At 35.5% G+C, this 21,949-nt stretch overlaps 1 protein-coding gene across 2 annotated transcripts in view; it reads right to left on the bottom strand.

Annotated features, from left to right (window-relative positions):
* Positions 1–21,949, bottom strand: part of PIP4K2A (phosphatidylinositol-5-phosphate 4-kinase type 2 alpha) — a 117,983-nt gene that overhangs the window by 3,720 nt on the left and 92,314 nt on the right. For both annotated transcript variants that reach the window (XM_062569031.1, XM_062569032.1), the window contains exons 5-9: positions 17,265–17,411; positions 15,066–15,104; positions 5,129–5,242; positions 1,499–1,742; positions 372–475 (exon numbers count right to left, since the gene is read on the bottom strand). In XM_062569031.1, coding sequence (XP_062425015.1) covers positions 372–475; positions 1,499–1,742; positions 5,129–5,242; positions 15,066–15,104; positions 17,265–17,411 — 648 coding nt within the window. The remainder of the gene's footprint in view (positions 1–371; positions 476–1,498; positions 1,743–5,128; positions 5,243–15,065; positions 15,105–17,264; positions 17,412–21,949) is intronic.

Raw genomic sequence — 21,949 nt, 5'->3', positions numbered from 1 at the left:
TAGCTTTTACAGAGCTATATAAGAATACAAGTATCTGTGAACAACTTTGTTTCAAAGAAGAAGGTACATCTCACAAATTTAGGACAAAGTCCTAAAAAAAGCAGCATCTCACTAGTATTTGCTATGGGTAAGAGCACTGCATACAGCTGAAAAGAGCGCTTTACACTCAGTATATAATATGTATGTGTAGCAGTTACGCTCTACTTTTGAATTAAATGTTAAACTAGAAAAAAATGAAAAATCTGATCTATTTCCCCCTTTCCAAAGATGTCCTGACCTGTGCTACAGCAGGGAACTAAACAATAAATATGCACCAGTCCCGTATGAGAGTGGAATGAGAGTGAACCCCCCCTCCGCCCCCAAATACTTACCCCATGCTTAACTGTTTTTGCAGCATGGGCAGCTTTCTTTTTTGCGTCATAATGAGTAAGAATGTCAATAATGGCCATAAAGTATATTTCCTTCCGAGGTGCATCTGCAAAAGGCAAACACACGGCAGCAAGAATGACCTTCCAGAAGAAGAGACTTCACAGGGATCTCTCAGCAGCTAAGACAGGCTGCTATCTGTCACTATCACAGAAAGTGTGACTAAGCACCACAGGCTCAAGCCCTTTTTAATTGTGAGATTAGCTGCATTCATATATAATGCAAATAAAAGCAAATGAGTGTAAAACAAAACACCAGCATGCAGAAACAGGAATTACTGTTCACTAAAAGTGATGTGGATTACATGTTTTTTCATATAAGCAAATAGAAAAACTATGAAGTTTTATATGAAAAGTGGTGCTTCTGTATCAACAAACAAGATCATATTTTATTTATGAATAAAACCATTCCTCTATCAATGTACATGCTTATTAAAAAGAAAAAGAGTGATAATATTCCTGGTCTTGAACAGTCGAAGGTAACTAATCATAATTAGTTTTACGCACTAATGTCAAAAACACTTTCAGGCTTCTTATGCAAAAGAGCGCTCCTTATAAGACTCTCTCTGATGCAACACAGAACTTGGGTGTGAGCATACAGAATTTTTCAAAAAAACAACAACAAAAAAGATGAAATACAAATTGGAATGCTGTTTGTTCGTTTTTTTTTTCTGGAGTGCTCTTAACAGTATAAACTACCTATTGGCAAAAAAAAAAAAAAAAAAAAACCAAAAGAAAAACCATAAACTAGATTTCCTAAAAGGAATGAAAAAAATAAAGAATTAAATGAGAATCTCTGTGTGTAAATAGCTAAGACAATATACGAGTTGTTTGTATAGTTGGTGAACTGCTTAACTGTAACTCCACATCCAAATACCTAAGAAATATGTTCAGTATCAAAGCTGAGCATTATAGGTGTCTTCTACTTCTGCACCCAAGAACAACTCATTTCCTCTTCTACAGAGTGAATTATATTGTGCAATTTAACTTTGCTTTTATGTGGTTATGAGGCCTTTAGGATTCTGGTGAAGGAATCAAAACATCTTAACATAAGAATATTTATTATTGCTTACTTTCATGGGATTTTATGCCATAAACATCAATAGCTGGATCAAATTCCCCTGGAGCCAAAGGCTGTGAGCTGTTGAGTGTATTTCCTGGGCTGTCTGGAGGCGTTCCAATAGGGTGGGTGCCATCACTCTCGCCTTCATCTTCTCCATCATTCTCTTCACACTCTACTTCTTCCTGTTCAGCTCTTTCAACATCATGAATCCCAACCAGCAAACTGTAGTCCATGAGTTTTAGCTGGGCAAGAAACTAGAAAGTGATAATAAGCAATTTATCAATATCACCAAAAAATGTAAATTCCAGTTACAAATGTGAGAAGTTATGCAAAGACGTCATCAGCCTAAAAAAACAGACACTTCTGAAAGAGAGCAAAATGGAGGATTAAGTGTAAATCTAGCAGCATTATACTTTAGTAAGATGTAGCAACACAACATGGGCCAGTTACAAGTTAAGATTATAAAAAGTTACAGCACACACTTCCAAAATCCTCAGGGAAACATCATTTTCCCGGTGGTGAAGAGCAGTCCTGTGTGAGGCAATCATTATCCCTCTTGCCTGGGGTTTCTATTAGGGCTATTTTGTTCTCTGTGCAATGTCCAGACCAGCTTCTGTGCTATCAGATGGGCTGATCTGGGCTATGATCTGGCACTAAATTCCCCTCGCTCCTTAGTAATCATTATTAAAGAATTATGAAAAAAAATGTTTAAATATTCCAGTAGTATATTCTATGTAGCAAAGTTTTACATTGTGAAGAAATGAAATGATGCCATATTCTCTTCGCAGTGAAAGGCTCACAGTTTAAATCAGGTAAGCAAAATCTGAATGCGAATAGGTATTTTTGAGTAAAGATGGGAGTTTGAAGCAAAGTGGAAAGTGCATATACTTGGTATCTATACAGTGTTATCTGAGATGAGGGGAACAGGATAAAGCAGAAAGGTAAGAGAGGAAGACAGAAATAAGGGAAACAGAAAAGAAGGAATAAACAAACAGATCAAGGGAATGAGGGGAATTGTGCTGCAGCTTGAAAGCAATGCTGGGATTTTGAACTTGCTATACAAAGACCCGTGGAACCACAGCTTATGATATGCATAAAAAGAGATGGAAAGAATGAATTATTTCAGTTTTTAGAGTCTCTACAGGGCTACAGATAAGAAGGTAGAGCAGAACAGAGAAGAAGGAATTTAAGCTAGACTTTGTAACAGATGAAAGAGTATAAAATCACTAGAAAAAGAGAAACAATATATAGTTTGTCAAAATCCTCTTTGTGAGAAAAGACAGGATTCAGAAATAACAACATGACTGAAAAGATAACATGATGACTAGAAAAGATAACATGAAGAAGAAAAATGAGAAGAGGTTTTAGGAAGAAAGAAGAAATTAGTTTCTACTAGTTTTAATATAATAAAGCAAAAGACTGTTCACAAGACTAGAACAGATTTAAGTTTGAAGAGACCTCAAGGATACATAGAGCAGCTGACCTGTGATCAGCACGAAGGTAAGGAATGACATGCAGTGTGAACAGATGAGATAGGCCAAAGGTGATGGAGTGGAAAGACTCCAGCATATCATTAGATGTTTGAGAAATACTGACAGAGAGAGGGAGTAAGAGGGATGGAGGGAGAGGGCAAGAAAGAGAAAGGGAGAGAGAAGGAAAATCTACCAATACCAATTGGAAATTCCACCAATGAAGGAAGAAGAGTATGAAAGGGAACAGACCTTTGCTTGGAAAAGGAGTGGGCTGCAAATCACAAGAAAAAGGGACCTGGGGAAAAAAGCGTACTGCTGATGATAGCAGGGATTTAAGAAAATCATCACAAAGAAAAGATCATCACATTTAAAGTGGAAAAAAATATCCTTATATGTTTTTTCTTCAGGACAGTTTCAGTGGAATAAGCAGACAGGAAAATGAGGCAGGAGAGAACGGAAGATGGTGCAGGACAACAAGATATCAAAACAGCAGTAATAGGTATTTGTCTGAACATATGAAAGGAATATAAGACTTGATTATGAAAGAAATGCTACACAACAAAAATTATGTAATGACAAACAAAAATGGATATAAAGCCATATATTTGAGCATATTACTCCATAATATGTTTTAACTATAAACACTGTTTGACAAGGTAATGGTACAGTAATTTTTTTTTAGACTGTAGTGAAATCTGAGTGCTTACTCATTGGGTACAAGCTGCATACTCTTAGTTATCTGAAGGAAAACATCGTTAAAAAATTGGCTTCCCATTACTAAATCATGTGTCACATCACTTCACACTAGTGGTTTACATGTGTATTTAATGATGCTCTGCACAAATTTTAAAGCCATAAAAAATAGCCTCTCAAAACATGGTCTGCTATTGTAGTTACAATTACACTGTACTTGATGTAGAAGACAGAACAGAATCCATATTTTGGGGCAATAAAGTATCTCCTACACTCATTGTACATATTTAAAATCTTGTCTGAAACCTACCTACTGTAAAAGTTTTAGTCAGCAACAGCATTACGTATTAGAAGAGCACAAAATTTAAGCCCAAATTAACTTATCTCTAGAACTGTGAGAATGACAGAACAAATTTTTATTATTATTTTAAATATAAAATAAAGACACATTTATAAAAACGTAAGTATTTTTCAAAATATCATTATCATTCAATTGATGAGAAATTAGCTTTCTTCAAAAAAAATTGTTGGGTAAATTCTAAAGTTACACCATTTTGTGTGACTATGCAGCAGTTTTTGAACAACACTCAGATACAGATCTGAAGAACTAACAGGTCTGTTCAGAGTCCTTTTGGTACAAACACTTGAGAGTTTATTAAGCCACAGGGCCATTTTGATGTCAGGCCTTGTCCAACAACGAAAATGGATTTTAGGCTTTGAATATAGGGACTACACAATATTGTCTTTAGTGTTAACGTAGGAGAATTGTGGAACTTGAAGCCAAGTTTTGCTAACTCGTTAGCCCAATATTTAGTTTCCCTTATTTCCTGAGTAGCTATATCAGTTATAACAAAATATCGTATTAAAATCACATAGTAAAACAACACTGTTGTACTGAGTATTGAACCTATTACAAATTTACAAGGGAAGACTGCATTAAGATAATGAGTGCAACTGCTGTATACAAATTTCTGAAGCACTCCATTAGTGCGATACTAAAGATGATTTAAAACTGGATTACTAATATGAAACAGAGCAGGCACAGCTGTGAGGAGGGGGACCTACACTGTCTGTTACGGTTTACAGTCCACATATGGCCTTAGCTAAGGTCAATAGCTTTGGTGCACCGCAACATTCCCCATCTGTAAAATACCACTAACAATACCTACCTCCCCCTCGGGGGTATTTGGACGTATTATGCTTGCAAAGCACTTAGTAGTGCTGCTGTTCCCATCTTTTTAATACTACATCATCAAGGTTGGGGCAATGTCTGACAACCACCTATAGCATCAAGGTTCTTTACTGTGTCAGCAAAGTAACGATCAACTCCTGAAATTTTTAACTATTTCACTTAAAAGAGTCAGCGCTTACAGTCTCATAATGAAGACTTTTCATTTTATGAATTACGAGTTTCTAGGATATTTGTAATCTGCTGCATATTTTAATTACATATAACGGAACAGGTGCATTCTTACCTCAACATCCTTTTTGAGTTTTTCAAGGAACATCTTTTTGTTGTTTTCATCAATATGAATCTTTTGGCCATCATTAATAAAATCATTGTCTTTGAACGTTGGCAGCTCTTTGGCCTAAAACAAACCAAAACCTACAGTAAGATTCATAACATGAGCAGGAGCACAATGAAATTGCTCGTTCAACCTGGGTCCACAGCAAAAGCTCACCCAACCCCACTGGGAGCTACATGTTCAAAGCTTCCAAAATGCAAAAGGTTCACCAACGCCCAAAAGAGGGCATTAGTGAGCTATCACAGTGGAAAGTCCCACCACTGCTTGTGCAGCAGAAGCAAATATACCTCCATTGCATGCAGTTCATAATGATAAACGTAGGTTTGTTTTCTCAGTTTATTCATGTAGATATAAATTTCCTGGGAAAGTAGTAAATTTAACTAAGACAAAATACCAAATCCAATACTTCATTGCCATCTGCCATTCAAGTTTGTGCTTCTTCCAAGACGTCACTTGTCAAAAGTGATCAAAAATAAGTCCAAACACAATCTATACCTCATAACAAAGTGCTATCACATCAAATCTAATAGGCATTGGATTACATTTTGCATAGCTATTGTGAAGGTTTATAAGTGCCTAATATCAAATAATTATTTAAAAAAAGTCAACAGGAATTATGTAATACTGTCCAGAAGTGGTAAACCAGAAAAGACTACTGCATTTTAAAAATTCAATTAAATATCTTGATATTGGAGCGTTAGTTGATTATCTTCATCTTTAACTCTCCCATGAAGTGAGTTGCAACAGCATTAAGGAAAGTCAGAAACCTACACGACCAGTATAATAAAGTAACCACTGGTTTTAGTACCCAACTTAAGACCCCTGAAATGTGCTCTGTTTTCACAGAGCGCAGGGACTGGAAGCTTGCTTTAAAAAGTCAAACAAATAAAAGTCCAACAATAAACAAACAAAAACCCCAGTCCCTTTAAGGTATTTGGTCAAGGAACCCCTAAGTAAAGTAGCTTCTGCAGTCAGAGCCTTTCATAGCCTTCTCCTTCTCTCCTCCAACTAGTAGGGAAGATTGGGAAGAACAGGTTTTATTTACAAAGAAAATGCCACAGAACATCTGAGCACTGCAATCCTTGAGCCCCATGAACTAAAACACGTACTTTGAGTAACATCATTTCCTTTTAATTTGAAAGTCCTTTGGCTAGGAATAAAGGGCAGCCAACATGAACCTACTGCAACGTCTTTCGTAAGTTTAATGACATCTATGACATCGCTTATAACCTGCCCGAGGACAACATTTTTAACAGTTTATTTTCTTCCTTCAGACACAGTAAAGAGGAGAATCTCAGAGGTTCTTCTGCCTTCTTGAGAACTTCTTGAAAAGCACAGAATTAAAATGTGAGATCATGGTAGACCCTTCAATGCCTTTATATATCTTAACAATGGTTTAAAGCTTTTTGCTTCTGGGCTGCATAGAAAGGTGGCTGAAATGCTCAGTGAACTGTCCAAATTTATTTTCTTGGACTTGGGATTTGGGCTTGCTCAAGAGCCCTCAGTGCTGCGTTTGTTTAGAAAAGTCACTCTCTTCCAGTAACTGCTCAAAAGCATTTAAACATTAGATTTTAATAGTTATGAATCAATGCTAAATCCACTCAATCCCAACATCTAATGAACTTTGGAAAAGGTCAAGTCTGAGTTTGGCATCTCTGAATTAATTACTGTGTTGCATCTAGGATATTCTGATGTGTTAAGATACCCCCTAACTTTGTAACAAAGTCCTATATTAGTTTAAAAATAAAAGGAAAAACACTTTAAGCAGCCAAGATGGAATGGTGACTGTTATCCCTACCAGCCTCCTTTCCACGGACAGTCATCCTGAAGTGCTCTGACAGTTAACTTAAAGACACAGAGGCAACATGTGAGACACTACTTAAAAGCGAACAAGGAATTGTTTACTACAATGTGACAGCAGGCTGTGCATCGATTTTCTTTCTGGCCTACTCAGTAAGTGGTTTAGGATGAAAAAGAGTAGAGGAAATATCAGATAAGCATTCCAGACTAACAGCTGTAGGCTGTATCATACAGAATGGAAAAAACCTCCCATAGGTGTGGGCTAACTTTGCAGAGGCTGGACTGAGGATAAAAGGATGTTGCCAACCCCAGCAGCTGGAATCCAGCAAGTGGGATGTTTGAGAATGGAGAGGAGACTTGGACGAATCAATTTGAGATGAAACAGTAATAAAAAATGCAAGAAACCAAGCTCCCTTCATTCCCAGCAACAAAGTCACTAAAAATCCTCATCTTCGGATATTTTTCTATCTGGTATATCCAAATTGTTTATTAAACTAGAAAGAGGTTGTGGTGAAACAAATCCATTAACACACACAAAAAAACCCCTTTATTAATGCTGTTGAAAATAAAGCAGGGAGGTAGAGGGGAGGCACAGAGGAAGGATGCGCTTGCGGTTAAGACACAGAGATGTAGATTTATTTCTAGACCCTGCCACAGACTTCCTGTATAACACAAGGCCAGCCAATTAGACCTTGCTTGGATGAGGGGGAAGAAAAGTGTTTTTCCACTTGTGACAGTGGTCTTGTTAATAAAAAGAAACTTAAATTGCAGATGGTAGTTTTTTTGGAAGCTATTAGAGCTGGTATCCCTGCCGGCCAGGTGCCATATTCTGCTTTAACACTGTCTGCCAATCTATTTTTAATGAACCTGAGCTAGCAAAGCTGACACAGCCACCTTTCTTGCCTGTCACCACAAGACCCAAAGGGTGCTCTAAAGGACGTTCAGGGCAGCGGGAAACTCAGCTCTCCCCAAAAGCGAGGCTCCTCATGGCCTTGCGTGCAGGGTCGCCCAGCCCTCAATAGCCTCTGTTCAGTTAGTCACCTGAACACCCACAGCAGAGAAGTTTTTGCAAATACAGAATTGCACAAATTAAAAGCCAATACTCAGGCATGTAAATAAACAGGAAGTCCTAGAAATAAAAGCAGTGGGTCCAACATAAGAAATCAGAGCTAAAAAGCCATGTGCTAGTGGTTGCCCTCGCTATATTTGTGTGATGCTTCTCAGCCTACACTCTTCCCTCTTCTTGTTACTAGATAAAGCTTTTTTGTGCTAGGAAATATCATTCTCCATATTTACATAAAGCTGAATATCACTAGGATACTATTTCAATCCCAAATGTTACTAACAGTAGCCAGTACTAATAGCAATTCACACAGAAATTAATGTCTTAAAAAGTGTTTTGGAAGTTTAGGAATTAAAACTAGGAGGGGCTTTAGCAGTTATTTAAAATCCATCACGTACGTTTCCATACTGAAAAATTCTAATGTATACATACTCATCTTATGTACCTCAGCAAGTGAATGCAAAAAAAACACATTGTTGCTGTTTAAACCACTGTATCTGAATGAAAAAACTGAGACTTTGCTTTAATGAAATAATTGATACAATTAGTTTTTAATGCAATCTCAAATATTTCCAGTGAAGCAAAATCCTCGTTGGAAAAAGAATCTCCTATAATGTAATTCATTATAATGAACATATTACTATCATTAAAGGACTAAATATTTTAAGAGCTGCACAGGAGACGAACATCTAACTACTTCCACTAAATTAATAATAGATTTTCTTTCTGAATCATCTCCATCATTTTTAATCTCCTACTTGAAGATGCAAGAAATGAACAGTAGATTTTACAAATAAGTATCTATTAAAAAAGTATATTATTTACATACTTCTGTTTTATGTTCTAAACAGTGTCATGGTCACAGATAATTTTAATGCAGGAAGATCTTACTGCATTTGAAAAGGTTGAAAAATAATAAATGTTTCCTTGACTTAGAAGACAGAATGTGTAAGGCTCATTTCAAGCCTAAAAATCACAAAGAATCAGCCTATTGCCTTACTGGAAGTGTTTCTGAAAAATATTTCTTGAAGGTAAGAGCCAGATGTGAAGATTTCATTTCTATGTGAACATGGAAATAGTTTTTGCACATTTCTTATACATCTCAATTCAGCACTCTAGCCTAATATGTTAAAGTGAAGATTAGTTTTTCTTTTTTAAAGGGATTTTTGTGCACCATGACCTAAAATAATGATAATGGCTAGCATTAATTCCGCATCTTGGAAGAAGCCTTCTACAATAGCTGTAGACAGTAAAGTCTCAGGATGGGTCTTAGGCTGAAAAAGGAAGACAACTAATTGTTTTCATAACCTAGCAGCAATTTCTTACCCAATAGAGGCAAAAAAGAGGTTGTAGGAATGTTGCATAACAGTCTTATTAATTGTTTTGGAATTAACTTGATAACGAGTCAGGTTATTCACGTAGCTAAAGCCTTGCAAAATTGGGCTTACAGTATACTGCCTCTGAGAATGGTGTAAGACATCTGCCATCAGTTAAATTCCACACCACAGCTTTCTTTTCACAGTGAATGTTTAATATGTACTTGTTCTTTTCAAGTTAAACACATCAGATTAACTTTAAATTGGAAGGTAGGATTTTTGAAAAAGGGTATTATGCTACATATAGTTTGCAATAACCTTGCACAGGTAGATGTCGAATGAATCAAAAGTCTAAAGTCCCTAGTTCTAAAAAGAGGAAGTGTAACTAGAACTTGCTTTGAAAATCTGAACACTGCAGCTCCTTTCCTCCAGTAGTTATGGTAGCTGGGCCCAAGCTTTTGTTGTACCAGTTGCCTTTCCTAGACAGGGATTTCTAACCCACCTAGGGCCCGCAGCCCATTTGGTGTCAGGAGCTTGTAAATGGCAATGGAAATGGAGCCGTAACGCCAGAAGGGGGGTCTGAGAGGAAACACTGGAATGACTTTAATAGCTGCAACTAGGATTTTTGTAGGATTGTGCAGAAAGTTTTAGATGGATTAGGAATTCAAACACGGATGAAGTAGCGCTAAAATAGTAAGCATACATCTTTTCAATGCTCAGGGAATGCGTTTAGAATTACCCCGGAGGTTAATGTTTTCCTGCTGTAAAATGAACATTCTGCATATAAAACACAAGACAAAGATTCTCTTTTTATTTTTAAACTTATTTTAAGTTGTGGAAAACAGACTTTTGAACAAAATAAAACAAAGAAGGGGGTTTTAAAACATCCCACTGCAACCTATAGCAAAAACAGGAATAGGCAATCAGAGCTGAGATCCCTATTTCAGTACTTAATCTTTATATGATACGAACTTTATTATTGTTTTCCAAAACAAATTTCTAATTTTCCCCCTTCTTTGTTTTATTTTGTTTAAATGTTGCAGTGTGATGTTTTGAAAGTCAGTCTCTGTGTATGTCAGCCTGAGATTCATTTCACAGACATGCTTCACATATCTGTTGCGTGAGGCATGCATATGAAGCAGACTACAATCAGTAAAGGAAATAAGTAAAGAAGAAAAGGAATAAATAAAAAAAAAATGTTCTGGAATTAGAGATTTTAAGTTAGCAGGAAGAAATACATCATATTTTGGAATAATCAATCTTGAATCAAGTTTTACCTACTGACATCAAAAGAAAAAAAAATTCAAGCCTGAAAGAGCTTGTTGCTCTGCTCCTGTACTAAGGTCCTTCTTCCATTAGTTATACTTGAGCTCTCAGAAACCTGGTAATTTAATTACTGTATGTTATAACATATAGGGTAAAAATTAAAGTGTAAAGCTGAAAAGCGATTTGTTACATCTAGCAGTACCTTCTGATTTTAATTATCAAAGCTAAGTAATTTGCATGCAATTTAACTAATATGTAATATAATAGCTATTAACAATAACTTCTTTCAAAAAAGAACTTCAATAGAAAACCCTCTATTCAAATGAATTTACTGTCATTTTTATGTATTTATGTTTATTTATGAAACAACAGATATCACTGATGTAGTATTTCAACTAGTTACAAACAAAAATTTAAAAAGGATATGATTATCAAGCTATGAGATTGCTCAAGGAAGATGAAACATGGTGAGCTTATATTTAGTTCACTTAGGTTTTATTCTTCCTTTTCGAATTGCCTTCTGAGCTGCTCACTCATTAGCAACTTGCTTAAGTTCTTTAGAAGTACAAGCACACTCAGCTATAATGGCTAATTTCATGTCATACTGAAAGTTTAGCATAACTGTGAACAGAGAGACGACCAGGGGAGTTCTGCATTATCCTTGTTTCTTTTAGGAGGGCAAAATTTCCAAGGAACGAATAGAAAATGCCCACTGTCAATAATAAAAAAAGAGAGAATTAAAGACTAAAAAAAAAAAAAAATAAAGGAGTAGCTGTCAGAATTTGACAACTGTTGAAACATACTGTTCTTTTTAAATTCAAGACATCTGTAAGTACATGTTATGATACTTATTGCCAAGAAAGTGATGCCTTTATTATTAAAATAACACTTATAATGCAAATGAGAGGAATTGTGTGTTAAGGTGAAATCTAAGGGATGGAGCTTGTCTCCACACTGATTATCACAAAATATTGAAATGACAGTTTCAGAGCTTATCATCAATATGTTAGGATATTAAACAGTTGAAAACAGTCAAACAGTAGAAAAACTGAGAACAGGGCAGCACGTAACATTCTCAAAGTCATTCCAGCTTTTTTTATTCCTAAAAACTGATTAAAAAATGTTTAAATTGTAATATCTATTTTATACCACAAAACTGAAGTAGAAAGACTCTTTTCTTTCTGATTTGTTATTTTAAGGTCCATTAAATCCTTCTGCATAATTGATTGCCTCTTACTTACTAACAGAGTAAATACTAAAGAATAGAGAGATTAAAAAAAAGAAATTCAAGAACATTAACATTTTAGCCAAGTTTGCCATTTGAAAGTAATTTATCTAGAATTTTCAATCCACATTAGCAAGTGCTAATGCAAGAGACCGAAAGATTTGCTCTTCTGGTTTCTGAATTCCATAGCTTTAAATGAAGCTAACATACTATGTTCAGTATTCTGAAAATCATTTGATTAGTTGAATACTGACATTTGAAATTAAAAATTAATTACTTAAAGTCCTATTAGAAAAAAGTATTACCAGACATTTTAGTCTTACATTTTATCACCCAAAGCTTCCTGCTTTGTATTGTCTGTTTTTCTGATGTGAATAGCAGTGAATGCCTTTAGAATATGTAATTAAATAATGCTGTCATTAATTTGGATTCTATTATTATTAATGTAATTTAGGAGGAAATTAATAAATTGATGATTTCATTTGCCTCTGGCTAAAAATTAGCTAGTAAGTTACCATATCAGATAAGCATTTGAGATTTTCTGTTTTTATTAAATCATTCCAAGTAATTTCTTGAGACATGATAAATAGGAGATGTCAAAAGCTTTTGAGAAAGTTTGCTAAAAATGCTTTTTTTTTCCCCCTTACTGAGCTAGAATTTTCCAGGCATTCCCATATCTTCAAGATTGTCATGAAATTCCTACAGAAGACGACATACTAGAAGAGAATAAAAATTTTAAAATAGTGACATCTACATAAGACAAAATGAAAGTGGAAAACATACTGCAGAGCTCTTACTTGCCAGGTTTGAACAACAGATCCATCTGCATACTTATGTCAAGACAATTCTCAGGGTGCTGAGCTTGGTGGCACACGCGCAGGTATGCCTAATGATTGCAGGGTTGAAACCCTGGTCTTTATCACTGCTCGTATAATTTCAAGACTAAGCTTTCCTGGCCTATTCATAGAAATACACAAATACTTTATTATATAAGATTAAAAATTGTGCTTTAGAACTGCTTGAAATAGTTTATGTAAGTGAACTGTTACAGCTCTAATGCCTGTTGTGGGAGAGATTCAGATCACAAAGACTAAGAGTATTCGAAACAGCTACTATAAAGACAAATGACAGTATATCCTGACCTTTTCCAAATCAAGAAAGCAAGCCGAAATTTATACAGAAAATAGACAATTCCCCTCCTTGGAATAATTTACAAAATGATTTATTGAAGTGTTTGTAAAATGCTGTTCCTTCTGCAAAGCTAGTAGTCCATCCAGTTCATTGAGCTGCTTTGAGATCTTACGCGGAGTGCTGGCTTTTCCGTTCCTTGGTGCACTGCCTTGACTTTTGAGGGGAACTAAGGGTAACAGAAGTCTGTTTTAACAACCTGAGCCTGGCTGCCTGCAACACCAGTAGGCTTAATGTGGCTCTGTCTCCAAGAAGTCAAATTTCTTTAATAAGAAAATAATATGTGAGTTGTTAAAATATCAGAAGACGATCCTGGGGGCTGCAATTTTACATGTTTCCTTCAGGTAAGTCCCACAAAATGAAAGCAAAGACCTAGAAGTGTTGAAGTTGATAGAAATTCTTTCATTAGCTTCAGTAAAGTTATAGTTTCACCTTAAATTTAGAGAAGTATTTTTGTATACAACTCTACAAAACTACAGAACTTTGTAGTCATTAGGTTCTAATTAGCTACAGTTGTAATTTGCTACTGACTTGCATGGGGACAGAATTAAGTCTGTGTTTGAGGTTCTCACTCAATAACTATCAGTATAGTACTGTTGATCTACTTATGAGTATGAGGCATATTCCTACAACTCCTCAGAAAGCACAAGCACTGAATATCTGTACAGTATCAGTTATTTTATAGCTGAATATATGTAATATTGTTAAATTTTATGTTACTATTCCAACTGTTAATGTTGCAATCTGAGCTCTATTCCAACTTAGATAATTTGCCTTCCTTGTTTATATCAGATTATTTTAGTACTATCAGCAGAGTTTTTCAACAGTACTAGCTATCATTTGTAAAACATAGAAGGGTTAACCTCTCAGGTTTATAAACACAAGTAGCTGTGCTACAAAACAAGAATAAAAATAGACCATAAGAAAAGAACAAAGACCATTCAAAGCATGATCTTGAGGGGCCTCACACAGTACAGCAGAAGAAAACTAATGTAGATGATTGCAACCTCAGCTGGCATCAGGGACAGGTTAGTTGGCTAATGCTTGAAGAAGAATTTAGGTGTTCAGTCATAGTTTAGGAGAAAGTGGAAAAACTTAACACAAAGCTTTTCACATAGCTAAAACTTTAGCCCAGACTGCTACAGCCTGTCTCTTATTCCTTAGAGTAGTTGTGGGCTTGTTGAAGACTTAAAGAGGCAGGTATGGCACAACTAATGTTTAAGAAAGCAGGTGTCACATATTTCTAGACTTCACCCAAAATCCTGAAATCTAAAAAGTCTCACAAAACAGAGACAGTGCCTCATCTTCAATTACCTGCAGTATGTCTAGACAAACCTCTCCTAGAGTACCACCAGTGTATTTTACAGAAATCTGAGATAAACATTTATTTTTAGAATACTATATTTTCCAAATGAACCAAAAGTAGATGTAGAAAAACAAAGTGACCAACTTCCTTTTAAAGTAAAACTGCAGCTACAGAATTTGAAGGAGAATCTCTCTCATTATAGCTACATACCCATCCAAGTTTGTCACAGGGACAGTGGTTTGCTTATTTATACATATCTTCGTGTACTCAGCAATGGTTCTCACAAATCAAAGTTTGATTCAACTTTACATTCACGTTACAAGTTGTGCCATGTCACATCATTCCATCAATTGACACAGAATATCTGTAAATGTCTATTACTAAAGAGTAAGAAAACTCAAGATGAAGAAGCAAGAGGAAAGAGAAGTTCCTGATGTTTTTCTATCACAGTCAGGTTCTGAAGAAGCTAGGATGTGAAGAGAAAAAGGGAAAAGGACAAGGTGGAAGATTGGCTCACTTTTCTGAACTTTCACCACCATTACAAAAGAATATTCAAAAGTCTGCAGCAAACAGAGGAAAGATAAAGGAGGCAAAGAGGCAGAACTCAGGAGGTGAGAATACGACAGAAAACAAAGAAAAGGGGCAGACCATCACCGACTATGCATGCCCTGAGACTATCTAGCAGTTTAGATAACAGAAAAATAAACAGAAATGCACCATACCTTTTCTTTGTCACTGGCTTCTCGAGCCACAGTAGAGCCCTGAAACAGAAAAAAGTGCATCTAAAAATGTGCATATCTCAGAAACTAATTTGAAAACTTCTATGATAATTGATCAAGAAGGAGCTGAACTGTATCCTTCTAAACTTGAGAGCTGTTTCAAAGAAAGGTGATACAGTAGGCAGAATGCCTGGGGCCCTTGAACTGCTGCAATCACTTGAAGAAGATAGATCATGAAAGAAGAAAGATACATTAAATCCTCAGGTGTTCGACCTCTGTTGTCCCCCCTCCTCCCCATGCTGGCATTTCTTCCTCACATCTCATCCCAATTTTGAGAGAATTATCTTGGAGGTTCAGTTTGTTTGGCAGTCTTGTGATCTTCTGGTGCCAGTTTAGCTGCACTGTTATGGAATAGTCTTTTATTATAGTTATCTGGACATATTTAATACACAATTGAAAATAATGTTGCATGATATAAATTAATACACAAAAGATTACAAAGTATAAACAAGAAGAAAGCATCTTACAGCAACATGAAGTCAAAAAAGAGAGATGGGACCAAGAGTAGATTTACCAAGATTTTGTCCAGTGTTTGCCAAAGATATTTTGAACGCTTTAAAAGACTTCTCCCCCCCCTTAAAACCAGCAAGCTATGGGGTGCTTTCTAAATACGCTGGAGGTGACAAAAAGCACTGTGCATGTTTCTCTGTAAGTTTCTGGAGCAGGAATATGCCCTTTCACATACCCACAGTTTATCCATCACATAGTGGCACTGTAAGAAATAATAACTGTAGTAACTGTAATAACTTTATAACATAAAAATACAATATGCTAGGCTGGATGGGTAAATTAGCTCTATATTTTGTTGGAAAGTGTGCGTTGGGTAAAAAAATGCTGGAGTAGAGTTGTACTACTTTAAAAAACTTGAGAACTCCCAACCATACCTCAGCACTTCATTGTTATTCTGTATGGTACAGCAAACAGGGATTTCACTCCACCGTATGAAAATAAAGCTGAAAATGAAGCCTGATAAAAGTCTTTGAGGATACACATTTTATTTTGTATTGTATTCTCCATCTGCTACAATAGACTACTGGGCCTGAAAAAAAGGTCTGCAGAAAACTGAAATGAAAGAAAAAGAGCATTTGCAATAGTCAAATTAGGGAGATTGCCAAATTTGATATTTCTGTCATTTTAACAAAATGACTCAGTGGCCCAGAACCATACCTTTGGAATCCTATGCTGATCTGTAGTCTCTTAGCATCCATACACCATTGGCTCTCCTGCCAAATAGTATTAAACACTAACAGATCAATTCATGATAATCTGGAAATCAGTTCTCATAAAATCATCTCCAGTCAAATATCTACTAATTTCTAGGTAGGTACTTCACAGCAGGAAAAGATGGCGCTATATGTAGCATTACACACCCCTTCATATGGAGTGCTAGGTAACCATCTTCAAACGAGCTCAGATACACTTATGTAGATTAGCACGCAGAAATTAAACATATTACAAAGAAATAGGTTTCTCAGGGGAGGCTCTATGGAGGAAATGCATACAATTCCTTAGATAGAGAGACTGAGAATATTTGTGGCATTCATTCTAAAGTACTGTATATTAATTATTGGCAAAATTGCAAAGAGAAGAGAGAGTTTTAGGGACAAAACCGAAACAGACTTTATGATAAAAGCAATAGAAATTCCGCATTTTAACATCTGTTTTATTTTTTACTTAAATTTGATGAAGCTTTTGTAGCAATAAGTGAGATGTACTTTGTTAGTAACATTTTATTGGTTTAAATAATGACATTATTTAATCATTATAAAAAAACTCTCTGCCAAATCAGCTGTGGCTCTCCAGTGTTGATAAAAGCATATAGCAGGCAGAATTGTTAGTGTATTTGTCTGAACGTTTTATACCTTTAACCATTAGTTACATTTAACAAGTATATCTGGTTAAATTACATTTTTAAAAATTGTACATTTTTGTACAATTGTGTATATACATTGTTTTAATAAAATCATTCTTCAGTTTTGCTAAACCTAAATTTAGAAGTAAACCACCTAATTTTGGTTGTTACATAAAACAACTCAAATTCATTAAAACATTGATCAATATTCTATTATCAACAGCTTCTAACATTTACATTAGAGATTTTTAACTGCTTTATCAGTTATTTCATTAACAGTTATTTCTTACCTTTAAATCATATTTTCTATAGACAGATAAACGATGGCTGAACACATTTCTTGTAACAATCATATATATTTCAACTCCATCAACAGTTAGTCGGTACATGCCCAAAAACTGAGGAAGAAGTGTATTCCCATGACACTCCACAATAAACTGCAGGAACAAAAGAACAAAGCAGAAATAAGTGTTTGTATATATGTATGTATATGTATTTCTAAAATTTTTAAAGATAAAACACCCAGAAACAGCACATATATTTGCTGAATATATTTGTGTGGAGACAAATCTTCCAAAAATCATACCAAAGAAAAATCCTTCATCAGGAGATTATCCTATTTTCAGCTCAGTGTTAAAAATGAAAAAATAAATAAAACTTGAATTGCTTAGTTTAAAAATCTTGACTTCTGCAAATAATCTCATAGAAAGAGTAGGCTCTTTCTGAGAGACCTGTGCACTTCTATGGTCCAAAATGCAGATAGTGTATGTGAAACTGATCTCAAAAACGATAACTCTTATTTTTACAAACATCACACTGCTGTATTTTGTACTCTGTTGTCCTAAATCATATTTAATTTGAAAAATTTCAGTTCTAAATACTTGTTTATCATAATGAATGTTTATGGTGCTATGTCACCAACAAAGAATACTATCTGTTATCAGCGACTTTCTGCTAGTTCCCATGTGATGTCAACTTTCAGGGTCAACACAGCTGAGCAGCAAAGTGTATGATACTTGTGTGTTTGAGTGTGTGTATGTATATATATGTGTGTGTGTGTGTATTTATAAGTTTAATTTACACCTTGCTGTATGTCATTAAGGTCTTCTTATTCCATTACAAATGGACTAATAACCTTGAAAAGATTTGCCACCTGCACTGGATTGTTGACTTTTTTTATTCTTAAATTACCTGCCTACCACTAACAGTTCAGAGTACTGTTGAAAGGCTACTGCTGGAAGCAGAAAAAGTACAAACTACACTCAAGACAAGAACTACCGAAGAACGAGTGTTTAGCCCCAGAATAACCCCCCCCATATTATATTAATCCAAAAACCAAATGTAATACTCATATTACATGGAATCAAGGAAAGTTAAGTGACAATGGAGTAAAATAGAGAAGGAATCAAGAACTTTCCTCTTTCTGTTACTACCAAGTTTCAAACAGAAGAACCTGGAAAAAAAATAAAAATTCAAGCCCTAAACAGGAAATGAAAACACTAACAAACAATCACTTTTTAAAGCAGATCAGCTTTCAGTTTTTGCTGAATACTGAAGTTTTTGCTTCTTTTCTGTCAAAATGACCCGGTCATTAAAAGCACATTTTTTTTTCCTCAAATATAGGAGACTTTAGAACAAGTTAACAGAACAAGCAATTTGAATCCTGTTAGTGTGTGATAATAAACAACATAACAAAGCTCTTGGAAATCTGAAGATTTTCCAGTTTGGCTCCTCTGGTAATTTTAAGGAATTCCTCTTAGTCTTACTAACTTTATACTGGAATCCGCACATATCAAATACAGACTTTTCTTTTTTAAACTGCAAAATCAAAAATAGCTTTTTAAGAAAGATTTAAGAGTCCTGAAAGCAATCCTGTCTGGCAACAACCAAAGTGAACGAACAACAAAGCTTGAAACTTTTGACTGTGAATTGAACTAAATTACGACTAACAGCTCTGACAGATGAGCCCTGCTGGTCTCATTGCAACAGTTTAGGGTATCACACCACCTTCTGCCTACCCTGCTGCTTTCTTGGAGGTTACAATCCCCTAAGCAGAGAGAGCACATACTCATGCCACGATTGCCCCGTTCACAGTCCAGCACTTTAAGCTCTGACTGCCCAGAAAGCAGCAGAACACCTTACTTCAAGAAAAAAGTAAGTTCATATGCCCCAACATACAAAGCAGCTTGACAGTAAAAGGTCACAAAGGCAAATTCAGGACTGAACAGTGCACAAAGATTGATCATTTTGCATTTGAGAGGCACTTTTACTTTATTTTTAACAGACCAAAAAGCTTTTAAATCAGAGTTTTTGGATTAAAGGATTTTGATCATAGGATGATTAACAACCTCACAAAGCAGTTACTATGTGTTAAAAGGTACATAGCTCATTCTGGCCATCAAGAATTTCTCTTAAAGAGGCGATCACAAATTGAAAGTAGAACTATGAATGTTGGAGCTGCAGAAAACTTTTTTTTTAAAAAAATAATCCCTATTATTCAAACTGCGTTGATTATTTTGTTATAAACGTCTAGTACTTGGCATATATTCTAATGGTAAATATGTTTCTAATATATTGAAGGCTGGTAACGTTGTTATCATAAAAACGTTTACTGAACAATTCCCCCTCCAGGATGATCAGTTTCTGCAATGACGATAAAAATGAAGCTAGTCTCTGAGTGCCACAGAATTTCAGGCCGTTCAACTGCTTAAATTATCCATCTATTTCTAACCTTATGGCTCTTAACTACAGAATTTGAATGCCTACAAAGTAAGAGAAATACTATTATTCCCTTTTTCCAGATGGGAACGGAGATTCAGAAGCTTAAGTGTTTACTCAGAATTACACCGAGATTGGGCTACATGAAGGAATGGAGCCTAGGTGTCTTGCCTACCAGACCAATCCCTTACTTGCCCAGTGACCTCTCCTCTCCGTTGCTAGGGCATAGACTTGACACTTAAATCATCTCCTCAATCCTAGCTGTTGCTAACTCTGTGATTTTAACCTTTCTGGTCCTGAGTGTCCCCATCTGTAAAAGAGCAATGGCATTAACACAGAACATGTTTAACATACTCACTGTAATTACATTAAAAAAATGTTTTAGTCATCAGAAGGCAACTCCCCCCCCCCTTCAAACTATTGTATTATGCAATAAGAAAAAAAAAGGCAATTCCTAAGAATGGCTTAAATCCTATTTATAAATTAGGGTTAGCCATTTGCTAACGCTGCTGTTGCATTTTAGTATTTCTCAAACAAGGCAGTATTACTAGCATGGAACAGGGGTCATGAGAAGCACTGTTAGTACAGCTCTCCATTTGATAAAAAGGGACTTGGCCATGCCATTGCAGACTTCTGTAAGATGCCTTCTCCAAATAGATGATACACTGCAACAGTTATTTCCTGCTTGGTGCTGACTGTGGAGACTTATGCCATTGCCATTAAAAAAAATAAAAATAAAAAGATTCCAGTGTTTTCCATGATAGCATTTCTTCTCCTGATGGGGAGACAAGGGGAAGAGGGAGAAATGCCACTTGCTTTCAGAATCTACAAGGTTGGTCTAGAGCTTCCTACCTTTGAAACTATCAATCCCCCATATCTGCATCACAGAGGAGGCAAAACGTGTCATCTGTTTGGGTGGGAGTCCAGCAGGACTTGCACTGGTGACTGTGGCTGGCAGAGTTTCAATTTGTCCATCTTGATATAAATGAAGTAGCAATTTAGTCACCTCAAGGTGCTTTTTAGGAATGTTTTCCTGAAGTTTCCCACTCACAGCTGGAATAAAAGTGAGCCTAGAAAATAAGCCGGTACATGCTTAACAAGACTGCTAAATTTCAGTGAAAGAAAAGACCTTCACTCCTTTATGTTAATTCTTTCTAAAAAGAACATTACAACAATTCTATCAAGCAGCCTTGCTAAATATATCTATAATACTTAAGCTATCACATTTACAAGTCCTTATATGCAGAAACAAAATTCATGTTTTTTAAAAGAGTGTTATAAACACCCTATCATTTTCCTTGTTAATTCAGACAAACAATTTTGATTTTTCTGCACTGCCCAAGGACAATATTAACATTAACAAAATAAAGTATCATCAGCATGTTGACACGTTTGATCAGCTGTGCCGCACATAAGCTTTCAAATATTCAATTTTCTCAGCTCTCTTGAACCCCATGCTTAAGGTGACAATTAATAAGAAATTCTTTATGACCTTAAATTCTCAGTAGCTTTTGTTGAAATACAGCTTCAAAATTCCTTAACAAAAACAGTATATTTCTCCCATTTCATTTTACATTTAAAAAAAATTCCAGCCTTTTACTTCCTCATGGTAATGCTACCAAGCTACGAGGAAGACTTAAAAGAAAGCATAGTGCTTATAACTATATGGGCAAATAAAACTATTTTTGGCTCTTTTTCGAAAAACAGATTGTAAAATTCTCCTGTTCCTCCCATTGCTCCTCCCCTTAAAGATAATCTGCGGAATAAGTTTGACACTAGTGAAGGTTAAATCCTGAGTTATACCTATGTTAATTAGGAAATACATAAAATATTCCCTCTGTTACCTCTTCAAAATATTATTGTCAAGATTTTCTTAAACATGATTAGGGCAACACTGCGCTTGACTAATCAAATGCTTAAATGACAAGTCTATAAAGTCATTAGGACACTTTCATTAAAGAAATTAAATCTCATAGGATACAATTATTTAAAAGCATTTTTGACATTGCAAGGACATGGGGTTGTTGCTACTTTTTTGGGCTCAACTTTCATATCCCCTTGCTTGTAATTGTATCCTCCAATGTGCTGTGTGTGCATATGTTTGCTGGTAGAATTGCTCCCTAAAAAGGAGATTGAGTAGTTGTCCAAAGAGTTTTGTCAAATTTCAGAATAATGTGTTCATCTACATTCAGTCAGGATTACTGTCATTTTCTCAAGCCCTAGTAATTTCACAGCAAATTATCTTTTTGGTACATGT

The sequence above is a fragment of the Rhea pennata genome, chromosome 2 (genome assembly GCF_028389875.1).
Source record: "Rhea pennata isolate bPtePen1 chromosome 2, bPtePen1.pri, whole genome shotgun sequence".
NCBI lineage: Eukaryota > Metazoa > Chordata > Aves > Rheiformes > Rheidae > Rhea > Rhea pennata.
The sequence above is the reverse complement of the archived record's forward strand: the minus strand, read 5'-3'. Positions and strand labels throughout refer to the sequence as shown.